General features: G+C 55.3%; 2 protein-coding genes across 2 annotated transcripts; one reads left to right on the top strand and one right to left on the bottom strand.

Moving 5' to 3' along the window:
- Positions 1-615: 615 nt before the first annotated feature.
- NCS57_00058800 (uncharacterized protein) lies at positions 616-2,480 on the top strand (the record flags this gene model as incomplete). The annotated part of the gene is made up of 2 exons (XM_053050672.1): positions 616-775; positions 835-2,480. 2 exons carry the CDS (start codon positions 616-618, stop codon positions 2,478-2,480), a joined length of 1,806 nt encoding a protein of 601 aa, XP_052919187.1.
- Positions 2,481-4,787: 2,307 nt separating this feature from the next.
- NCS57_00058700 (uncharacterized protein) lies at positions 4,788-7,346 on the bottom strand (the record flags this gene model as incomplete). The annotated part of the gene is made up of 2 exons (XM_053050671.1): positions 4,788-5,942; positions 6,003-7,346. The coding sequence occupies 2 exons, from the start codon at positions 7,344-7,346 to the stop codon at positions 4,788-4,790; spliced, it is 2,499 nt and encodes an 832-aa protein (XP_052919186.1).
- Between the last annotated feature and the right edge of the window lie 4,579 nt (positions 7,347-11,925).

Raw genomic sequence — 11,925 nt, 5'->3', positions numbered from 1 at the left:
TGGAGGATGGTTTCGTTTGGGGGAGGTGCCGGCAACTTGGACAAGCGCATGCCCCTTGGCCGGCCGAGGCGACGAAATTACACCTTGCCCATGCTCCACACCGTTCCCCTTTTCGCCCGCGAACCCCGGCTGCATACTGGGATGTGTGATAGGCGCATAGCACCAACGGTGACCGCGGTGGTCTCTTCTCGGGACTTGGCGACTGACACCCCTGCCATTCTTGAGAGACGGCTTGGGGACGGGTACCTGAGTGTGAGTCTCAGGTGCCATCAGAGTGGCTATTCTTGGCTAGATCAGCCTTTGCCAATGCGACGACTCCTGGAGCCAAGCAAGGCACAACAACCTAGCCGGGTCCTCCCCAACTAAGGCGCAGGAGCAGCAATAACACCGGATCTGCTCATAATGCCGCTGTTCTGCTCCTCTTCTTTCCCTTCTCCTCCTCCTTCCCTCACGGTTCCGTCCATGTCGAGAATCTAGAGAGCCTCGTTAACTTTTTGCTTTCATTTTCTCGTTTCCCATCTCCCACTTACCGCTTCACTCTTTTAGCGGGCATTCGTTTCTAACGCCAACTATATAACCGCATATATATCTGTTTGTTGTTTGAGCTTGTTCAATATGAAGGGAGGAATTGCTGCCGCCGCCGTTGCGGCCATGGCCACTGGCGCCCACGCCGCTTACCCTCACCACCGCCGCGCCCACGACCTCTTCCGTCGTGGTGAGGTTTGCGTCCCCAGCTGCACCACCATCTGGACCACCTACTACGGCGAGCCTACTCGTATGAAGCATAACCCGGTCACGTTGAGTTGAGTTGAATGAGCTGACATATTGAAACAGTCATCCCCAACCCTCCCCCTCCTGCTCCCAAGACCAAGGAGGTTGTCACCACCAAGGCTCCTGAGGCTCCCAAGCCTACCTATGAGGCTCCCAAGCCGACCTACGAGGCTCCTAAGCCCAAGCCTACCACCACCAAGGTCGTCGAGGTCCCGGTCGTCCCTATTCCTACTCCCCAGGAGTACAACTGCCCGACCCCTGGCACTTACACCTTCCCCGCCACCACCCTGACCGTGACCGAGTCCACCACCGTCTGCGTCGGCGAGTCCACCAAGGTTCCCTCCGGAACTCACACCTTCGGCGGTGTCACCACCGTTGTCGAGCAGCCCACGACCATCACCTGCCCCTACGCCAAGGAGACTGAGCACGAGGGCAAGGTCACCAGCGTCATCGAGACCACCGTCTTTGTCTGCCCTACCGCTGGCACCTACACCATCGCTCCCGTCACCAAGAGCTGCACCGAGGAGACCGTCCTGGTCTACCCCGTCCCCACCAGCTACGCTCCTGGCACCTACACTGCTCCCGAGCAGGTTGTGACCGTCACTGAGACCGACTACGTCTACGTCTGCCCCTACTCTCAGGTTGGCGTCCCTACTTCCTCCAAGGCTCCTGAGGCTCCCAAGCCTACCTACGTGGCTCCTAAGCCTACGTACGAGGCCCCCAAGCCCAAGCCCACCACCGCTGTTTACGAGGCTCCCAAGGAGAAGCCCTCCACTCCCGTCTACGAGGTTCCCACCGAGAAGCCTTCCACCCCTGCCTACACCCAGCCCGCTTATGAGAAGCCCTCCGCTGCTCCCAAGCCCAAGGCCCAGCCCAAGAAGGTTTCCACTGGCGGCTCCCTCCGAGGTGGCAACGACCACTACGGTATCACCTACACCCCCTACGAGTCCTCCAACGGTGACTGCAAGTCCGCCGACAAGGTTGACCAGGACATTGCTGAGCTCAAGGAGGCTGGTTTCCAGATCATCCGATCCTACTCTACTGACTGCGACACCCTCAAGTCTGTTGGCGGTGCCTGCAAGAAGCACGGTATTGACATGATCATTGGTGTCTTTGTCAAGGCCTCTGGCTGCTCTTACGAGACCCCCGAGATCAAGGAGCAGGTCGACGCCATCGCCGAGTGGGCTCAGTGGGATCAGGTCAAGCTCTTCGTTGTCGGTAACGAGGCCATCATGAACGGCTTCTGCTCTGCTGCCGAGCTCCGCGAACTCATCACTGTTGTCAAGTCCAAGTGCTCCGGCTACACCGGTCCTTACACCATCGCCGAGACCCTCAACATCTGGGAGCAGCCCGAGACCAAGTCCGCCATCTGCGACGTTGTTGATGTCACTGGTGCTAACATCCACCCCTACTTCAACGCCGAGGTCACCCCCTCCGACGCCGGTACCTTCGTCTCTGGCCAGCTCGACCTCCTCAGCAAGATCTGCGAGGGTAACGACGTGATCAACCTGGAGTGCGGCTGGCCCTCTGAGGGTAACTGCAACGGCTCTGCTTGCCCCGGTAAGTCGGAGCAGGCTGAGGCTATCAAGTCTATCCGCGAGAGCTGCGGTGACAAGACTGTCTTCTTCTCCTACGAGGATGACAAGTGGAAGGAGCCCGGCTCCTGCAACTGTGAGCAGAGCTGGGGCTGCAAGAGCGCCTTCTACTAAGCGCCGCTCGAGAAGCTTCAGTTCGGGTTACAGCATGCGGAACGTCCTCTGCCCGCGTCAATCCCCGGCATGCTGAATGTACATGAACCACATCCAACACCGCCCGGCCATTCAGTTCCTCCTTTTCCCCAGCAATCCTCTTTCTCTCGGCTGGTCCCATCACATAATCCATCACCTTTCACCTCAGCAAAAGCCTTCGGGGGGAGTCCGAAAGCCGACGGTCTTCTTTCTCTCGGGTCAACTATAGACACAACGCCGCAGGGGGTAGTGTGGTTCGCGCTCGCGCTCGTCCAACACAGAGGGAAACCGAAGCGGGTCGGGCGGTGGAGGACTCTTTTCTTGAATACTTGTTCACTCGACACATGATCTTTTCTTGTCTATTTTGTGTTGTTGCTGTTGTCTTCCCTATGTGGTCTTTGCGATAACACTTCTCACGGTACACGCAACTTATGGCTTCTGAGCTTCAAGAGGAGGTAAATTATATCTGGGGAGGGACGATCTGTATGCATGATCTATCTAGCCGGGTTGTCGTTCAGCCTCTGCTTCATAATGCTGTAATTTACTAGTGTCTATTCTCAACAAACATGCCCTTGTGACTTGGCAATCACTCTTCCTCTTATGATTCCAGCAATGTGACTTTGGATGAACATGACCCGAGTTATGAAGGGCTATGCTGTTAAATGCTACAAGACTTTGGCACCCATGTGCTGAGTGACTGGACTGCCTGCTTTAGTATACGTTTTCAGTGCTCACCGTGCTCGACAGTGGTACTCAATACCCGTGGACCCTTATGTCAGCCTCCAGCTCATGTATCTCTAAGTGTATGACGGCAATTCTTGAATGCCATGAGCACGACGTGACACTTTCCAGTCTCTCGGGACCTGAGATGATTAATGGTGAGACTATCATTAAACTTGTCTAAATAGTCAACAGACACTACCAACCTTATGTCAAGATATGCAAAACATCTTCTACTTTCATAGAAAAGGCGATCAGTTATTTAGGTAATGTCTATCCCGTCTCTTCCCTGAACCAGCTACAACCCTTTGTTTGATCCACGCGAAAACAAGAGCGAAAACAATCACAAATGAATGAACCCATGAGGAGGGGACGGGAACCAAAATGTGAGACACGCCGAACCCCCCTCCTCCCAATGACTCGGCGCTGCCCAGTCCCAAGACAAAAGACCATCCCATGTCTTGGGAGAGAGAGCACGAGAGACGTCGGCAAGTCCGAAAAACGGAGAGGCTTGCTTGAGAGGAGGGGGATGTGACCTTGTAGTTGGGATATGCATGTAGGCGCATCCCATCGAATTAGCGCTCGTCCTCTAACCTGTCGTCAACATCATCAACCCCCCTCACCGTCCTGAGCGGTGAAGACTTTCAAGGTCAGGCATCTAGAATGGTGACGAAACCCTCATGTCTCGGATCCCGTGTGGCTGGCCCGACCCATCAGAGAAGAGGAGGATGCTTGTCCTGTCTCAGAACCACCCCTCCCAACAATCTGAGACCTGGCCATAGAGATCGGCAGTTTCGAGACTGCACTATGCGAACCACGGTTGGAGACAGGATGAGATGTGACGGAGCTGTAATGAGAGAACTTCAAGTGGTTTTGGTTTGGTTTCATTATTCGGCGTCATCGCTTGATTAAGAATCACAAGAATACTGAGTGCAACATGGCAATATAGATAGATATACAACGGCTTGGAACCCCCTTTCCAAGTAACCCCCCCAAAATTCAACCTTGATGCTCAGACATCCCCGCAGAACGTATAGTTAACACCCCAGCATGATAGCTTCCCGCTTGTCGATGCAAATTCCCAATAAGAAAAGAAAAGAAAGGGTAAAAAAAAAGGACCCCCAGAAGATTCCCGTTGCCGATGTCCTTGTATCTAGTATCCCCAAGACCGCCTGGGCTTTTCCGAGCCGTCAGGATAACAGTGACAGAAGAGGGAAGGAAAGCCAAAAGAAAATGTGAAAAACATGCAAAGAGACATGAGTGGAACGCTTTGAAGTTAGGTGGATGGATTGATGCTCTGGCTTCTCCCCTTAAAAATGCGTAGTCGCCCATTTGCTTGTGGCGTGTCGTCATAGACCATTTGGTCGCTCCCCGGCCGATGGATGGTGAATAAGCTGATTAAACGATAACAAAAGGGGGTATAATGCTAATCGAGAGAGAGTCGTGTCGTGTGTTTCGGATAATATGAGTGACGAGCAAGGTCAAGCAACAAGTGTAGAGATATGCTGCGGGTATCGGTATCCTTGACCCCGTTGGGTGTCAGCTTGAGAAGAGGGACATGCTTCTCCTTCAAAAGATTGCTACCGTGTCGATAGAGGTAGGCCTTCGGCGGTAAGGCTCATGTTTATGTGCATTCGCATCAACTCGGTATCGCCACTGATCAGTATCGCGGTCAGTAAACCTTCGCCACGAGTTGTTGAAGAAAGGCTCAGGTCCTACGCCGCAACGCTCGAGTTGGAGCAGGCCACCACGGCTCCGGTCGCTCACGAGCACGTTCAAGTCCTGCCCGCCGTTGGTGAAGGCGATGCCTCCGATCTCGCCAAAGACGTCGATCGTCTGCTTCGTGTGATACGTCTGGGCGTCGATTATGTTGACAAAGTCAGCTTCCTCGGCTGCCACAAGAACCCTTTCACCACTGCCGGCTGGCGAGAAACGTAGGTTTCTGACACCAGCCATCTCCGACCTGATGGTGCAGAGAGGCGTGCTGATGCCCCTTGAGTCGCACCACCGGCGAGCATCCCAGATCTTGACGCCTTTGTCCTGGAAGCCAGTGGCCACCGTCCAGCCGTCATCACACCAGTCGCAGGAGAAGCCGAAGTCGCGGTGCCCAGCCAGTTCCTGTTGGATCTGGCCAGTGTCGGCGTCCGAGATGATGACCTTGAAGTCGTCGCCGACCATGGCCCTCAGCCGGCCGTCAGGAGAGATGCTGGAGCAGTTGAGCGCGAACCGATACCGGGTCTGCAGCAGGAACTTCTCCGTTGCGAGATCCATGACACGGAACCCTTCATCGTTACTCGAGATGGCAGCGACGGGGCTAGAGGATCGTCGAGGCTTGTGGATCTGAATATGGTTGGTGATTCCTCCCAGGTTCGGCGTGATCTGACCGTCAGAGTAGTCCTTCTTGTCCTCGGTGTACAGGTTCTTGAGGTAGTACTCCCCATTGAAGGTGCCCGCCATCAAGACTCCGTGATTGGCGTCGAGAGTAGAGATGACAGCTCCGAGGCCCGTCACATCGCTGTTGTTGAGGAAGAGCTCGGTCTTGCCCGAGACGGGGTTCATATGGTTGACTCCTCGGCCGCCGGGGTAGTAGGCCTGTGAGCGTGAAGGGCATGCCAGCACGCTGCGCAGTTGAAAGTGAGCTAGGTAGACGTCCCGGCGAACTAGGTACTTCCTGAATCTGAAAAAGCTATCCGTAGCGGGGATCCTGACATCGGTCATGTGAGGCTATCATCCGTATTAGCTTACCCGTCCATGAGCTAGAGTTGGGTGCGGATGGACACTTACATTCAACCGGTCAGATCCCTCCTTGTTGACGTAGTTCTTGTAAGTGTCGAGGCGCCTTCGGCGGGCGTGTTCACGAGTAGTGCCCATTGAATCCCAATCCATGCCCTGCAAATCATATTGGTCGCCGTGGAGATCGTCGTACCGAACCTCGTTCATGTGTATCTGCGCCTGCCGGCGGATGTCCTCGGGACAAGGTGCATATGCTCGCATCGAATATGAGTGCGCGATGCGTGCCTCGCGCGACCAATGCCAGAGGAAGTCGATCAAGCCGTGGTTTTCGGACCCCAGCATTGTTGGATTGGGGTTGCTGATCGGGGCAAGATCGAGGGGTTCGATTAGAATAGGAGGTTGTGGTAGTGGAAGGGGGGCGTTGTTGGGCGTGGGAGCCCATGGCCCGGGAGGCGGAGCGCCGTCCATGACGATGTCGGCGCCTGCTAGGGAGGGTACGTTGAAGAAAGTGTGTAAGAGGTAATTGACTGGACCAGAGGAGGGAGCCTGGGCATCATCGTCCTCTTGAGGTTGAGCGGAATGAGAGTGATGGTCGGCTTGGAGCTGAGGTACGTAGATGCCGTCGTCGTCGAGAGAAGCACCGCCGTCACTGTCGCTCATATCAAGGTCATAATCCTCCGCGTGGTAGTGATGAACGTAGTCGGGGTCGAGGTTGGGGTTGCTGATGGGGATGTAGAGGTCGTCGAGTATAGGAGGGCGGAAGGACGCGTCCAGGTCTAGCTCAATATCGTCGTCGTGGTCGGATTCGATAGATTGGGAGGTGTTTGCGTATGTGTTGCTGATAGCGGTGGTGACTTGGTCGTTGTCGTCGTCGCTGTCCTGGTGCGGTAGATGGGCGGTGGCAGAAGGTGTAAAGTTAGTTGGAGGAGTGGAAGTCGCAATGGCAGAAGAAGTAGTGTTGGTGGCGGCGGTAGCGGCAGCGGTAGCGGAGACGGCGTCAAGTTCGGCGGGGAACGCATCTGTCATGGGCGCATCCAATGTTGAAGAGGAGACGGCGGCATGAGATGAATCAGCGACGGAGTGGACGAGGAGCTGCCGATCATGATCCAGCTGCGAGAGCAGGTCGGGGGCGGGGACGGTGTCGTGGGCAGTGACGGAGACCGAGGCGGAGACCGGAGCCGGAGGCACGGGAGCTTGGTTCGGCACGGGGACGGAGGGATCGAGGAGTTCGTGATTGTGAGCCTGAAAGCCCTCATCCCGCAGGAGGGCCTCTACGGCAGTCACGGACGAGGCGGCGACGGCAACGGTGGCAGTGGCAGTGGGAGCGGCTGGGAGGTCGTCTCGTGGTCGATCCTTGAGCTTGGCCTTGGACTTGTTGAGTGCACCGCGGCGCATCGTGAATCAGGCCCGAAGGGGGGAGACCCGAACTTTTCTAGAGCCCTGCAACGAGCAGCGGTGCCTTCTGCATCCGGAAAAGCTCACAAAGGGGTGAGAGAGTGAGAGGGGGGTGAGGTCGCTCGCGTGCTAGCGGTCTGGCAGTCTGGACGATGGCCTCCTCGTTGCTTTTGGCGAGCGAGACAAGAGGCAGCAAATGTCTTGGATCTTGGGCGCTCGCTGGAGGGCTTTGGCGCCGGTGACTGAGGGGCGTGGGCCAGAGACAATAGGCACCTCGAGGTAAGCCGGGCTGCAGCTGGCGAGCAGAAGATCGTCGCAGGCTAGCAGGTAATAATAAAACCCGGTCGCTGTGCCTGGCGTAGCTGGGTATCTGATCTAGCCGTTGCGGCAATGGGCGATGGAGAATCAAGGAGAAGGGGTTGAAGGTCGGTTTTGTTGTTGGAGACAGGACGAAGTGGATGCCGCTGGAGGTAGGTCTGTTCTGGACGGGCTGGCCTCGCTGCGGGCTGCGGGTATTAGTCGTGATGTGTGATGGCCAGGGTTGCAGCTCACTAACGCTTCTCCCCATGCAGCGCAGCAGCAGGCAAGACAGGGTTCTGCCAGGATCCAATGGAGACGAGAGGCAATCAAGCGGGCAGGCAGGCAAGAAGGCAAATAGTGAAGCAGGAGGAGCAAGGGTACGGTGCTATTGGGGGAGGAGGCGAAGCAAAAGCCAAAAAGCGGGCGCGGCGAGCAAGGGGATAGATGCACTTTCAAAGAAGGCTTTGTCCTCGTCTCGTCTCGTCGTCCTCGGTCGCTGAAGTTGCCGGATAGAGATCGCTCGAGGTGAGAAATGATGAAGCCAAGCAGGCGCATCGAGGATGGGAGGGATCGACTCCGGGGATCGCCGTGGGTTAGGTACTATATGGAGGTACCTCTGGGAATGCCCGTTTCAGCATCAAACCAGCATGAGCGGGCATGAGCCAGCATCAGCCCAGCATCAGCCCTTTTTTTGTCGTCGTTTGTTGTCGTTGGTGTTGGTGGTGGTGTATGTGGTTGACCCAAGATGGCAGTCACTCCGTTGTATCTGCTTCTACACGTGCTACCTGAGTTACTGTACCTACTTCGTTCCGCTCCCAAGTGGAAGGTGCTACGTGCTGTACTGTACTGTGCTCAGACACTGGTGAGGCCGGGTGCCCTGCAGAAAACAGCAGACAGGCTCTATCTGGCGGTTGGCCGCTGTGTGCGTGCCCAAGAGTGCGCCTATGGCATCCGATCCACGATGGACTCAACCCACGATCAGAGCCTGCGCGTGCTGGGGGGCGGTAGAGCAAACCCCAGGGTCCTGTCCAGAGGAGGGGAAAAATGGGTCGATGTGGTTGCGGATGGGGGATGGTCCAAGACGTGAGCTGGAGCCCAGAAAGCCTCCGACGGCGCTAGCGAACGATCTGAGCGGCGGGAAGCGTTCAGGGAGCGGGTGGGCAGACAGGGGGTGGACGATATGGAGGTCAGTTGGTGTTGGCTCAGAGAGAGGTTGACTGCTTTGATAGGTACGCAAATCCCGAGTGAATGCCAATGTCTGCGGGCTGTTGCTATTTGATGAACTGTCCTGCAGACAAAGAGGCGGGGTGGATAAGAGAAGATCCCCTGATGATAGCATGGAAGGGCATAACTATGTATGTACATAATATCCCCCTTATGCACCGAGGATCACTCACGTCTCGCAGCGCAGCGGCAGGCTAAACCATCTTCATCGCTGTTGATGCGCTGGACGGCAGGACAGGATCCCTGGCGTTCATCCATCCATCCCCTGACCTCCTCCTCTTTGCGTGCCCACTGGCGGTTGGAGGATTCCCGATTGAGAGATGACATGGATCTGGGGGCGGCAGCAGGAAAAAAAAAAAGGACAAGAGATTGTCGGTTAAATGCTGACTGATGAGGGAGGGTTGTCTCATCAGCTCAGCCCAGCCCAGCCCAGCCTTTATCAATCTCCACGTTGCAGTTTATGTACGTACGTACACACAGCGTCTGTGCCCTTGACGATGATGATGATGATGACGATGTCCTCTTTTTCTTTCCAACTTGGCACATACAGACATATGAATCTGCAAAATACATGATTACAATAAAACTCCATGGCTGAGCCAGGCATATCGTTGTCATCGCTTGGTAATGAGATCCCTTCCCACCCCCCATCTACAGCAGATCTCATTCATTTCACCCACCCATCGCCTCCGCCTCCTGGCACCATCTGAGCGACGTGCAGATCTGGCCAATGCCCCAACATCCGCATCTGGAGAGCCTTGCCTTGCCTTGCTCGCGCAACACTTGCTTGGCGTGTGTATTGGATGGATCTCATCCCATCGGCCATGATGAAATGCACTGTACCCCCCCAGGCCCGGGCGGACCGCCGCCATCATCATCATCGTCGTAGCCGCGCCCCCCCTTTCGTTCTCACGTTCAACTCACCTCAGCTCACTGTGAGATCCCCCTGCTGTTCAAAGTGCTAAAAACGAAAAATCCCTCCCGCTCATGACCAACTCCACCGTTTCCTCACCTGGCACAACCTTGTGTCACCCCAGAAAAAAAAAACACGACCAGGGTCTTGTTGCCCGTCGCCTATCCATGGTTAGATGGATGGTGAGAGTCTGGATCCAGATTGGGAATCTCAGGGACCAAGTGCTAGAGACACGCTAAGTATGCCGTAGCTCGTGGACGCCGTTAGCACGAGCATTGGATAAAGGTGTTGGATGACATCTCGTCAGGCCCTTGGTATCGTAAGAATCGAACCATGGCTGCTCTGGACCGGATATCCGTCTCGTCCACTAACGTGATAGTCTATTATGACAGATGACACGGCAAAAAAGAGAGGCCTTCCACGCAGCCTGATGAAGCTATCTACCAACTTACATACCGGCTTCTGTTTCAAGCAACGCTCTCTTCCGATACCTCCGCTTTACCAAGTATTTCTTTTTTTTCTTCTTCTTCTTGTCTTGCTTGCCTGCCCCTCGTTCGCTGCATCTTGATGTAGCGTTACATGACACATCGCTTGCCGCGTCCGTCATGCATCGCGCTCTTTGCAGCCGCCATCGACCCACGACGGTTGCGACGCCATCGCCAACCCCCTCTTCTATCCCTCGGAGACAAATGGAATTCCCATGTCTCTCCTCTTGTACCACCACACCCCATTGAATGGGATGCATTGCTGATGCCCCCGGGTCACGGGTCAGCGTCAGCCCGTCCCCCGATGCACCACGCAATCAAAATCCCACGAACCTGGAACGCAAGAGTTCCCAGCGCTGGGTGCAGGGCGGCAGTACCTGGGTACTGTAGCACAAGTTGACTTGAACCCTTTGGCCCACCGCGAGTTCGCAACTGGCTCTATTAATAACGGGGTGGGATCTCGTAACATTCCGAAATAGCAGGTGATACCCCAGTGTGATACCTGGTACTATCCGTAGTATATCGTCATCTATCCATGGATTTCTGTATCCTCCTGTGGGCCGTGCTCGTCCTCGGACCAACATGCACAGATGCAGATGCGGTCCTTTTGGATACATTCTACTATTCATGCATAGATAGTCAGTGAGTAGTGCCCGGGCATGGAGGCAGCCAGGTTGGAAGTGCTGATGACGGGCAGCTCGTCATGCAAACAGGCTCAGGCATCAATGTCCAGGTAGCCACCGACCTCGGACGTGTAACCCCAGGCGAGCAGATTGAGGCAATCCATAGGTCCTGAGCATTTGCACTTTTCACCGTCTGCAGTCTCACCCGCGTCTGCTGCCTCGTTCGTTTCTTCTGCCTGTCTCTGAATAGATGAAATATCACATCCTCAGTTTACCCCGTGCTTTGAGGGCAAACATTCAAAGTGCGAAACTGATACATCATCTTTCTCTCTTCGCTCTTCTCCGTCCCGCGTTGCATCCCCCTCCCTTTCTTTGCCCTATGGAGGACCGAGGGACCCTCAAAAAAACGAGACTATCCCTTGAGGGCTGAGGTTGGTTGCCGTGTTTGCTTGTGACTATTTCTTCACCGGTTCCAGTTGTCGCCGCCCATCAGAAACGATACATCATGTCTCTGCCGGCCGGCGAATAAACCACCAGGCCCGGCTATCTCTCTCGACCGACGCGCATTCCAGTTATGCACTCTCACACACTTTCTTACTCTTTCGCTCTGCCTTGTCTCTTCTTCCAACGCCATATCCCTGCCGCCCATCTTCGTAATAACCAACAAAAGAAACAAACTAGGTAGTTATTAAGCGAATGCGGAACCACCACATTGTTGCCAGCCGCTCATTGAAGGCTGAGGAGGCAAGGAAAAAGCAACGTTTGGCAGGTCAACGACTCTGCTACAAGGGAAAAGAAAGCACAAGGCAAAAAAAACCCGCACACCGAGGAGCGGCTCCGACGTGATGAATGGGTCACTCACCATCTTGGGTCGTGTTACACACACGCACCCACGCACACACAGACACATACACACAGTCAGGCAGGCAGGCAAGCAAACGTAGACACGGCACAGCTGGATCGATCTCGACAGGGCTGACAGGCAGACAGGGCATCTCCCTTCATCTCTTTATCGTCATCTCGCATTCTCCCTC

Source organism: Fusarium keratoplasticum, chromosome 1 (genome assembly GCF_025433545.1).
Source record: "Fusarium keratoplasticum isolate Fu6.1 chromosome 1, whole genome shotgun sequence".
In the NCBI taxonomy this organism is placed as follows: Eukaryota; Fungi; Ascomycota; class Sordariomycetes; order Hypocreales; family Nectriaceae; genus Fusarium; species Fusarium keratoplasticum.
This window is presented reverse-complemented; position numbering and strand designations above follow the sequence as displayed.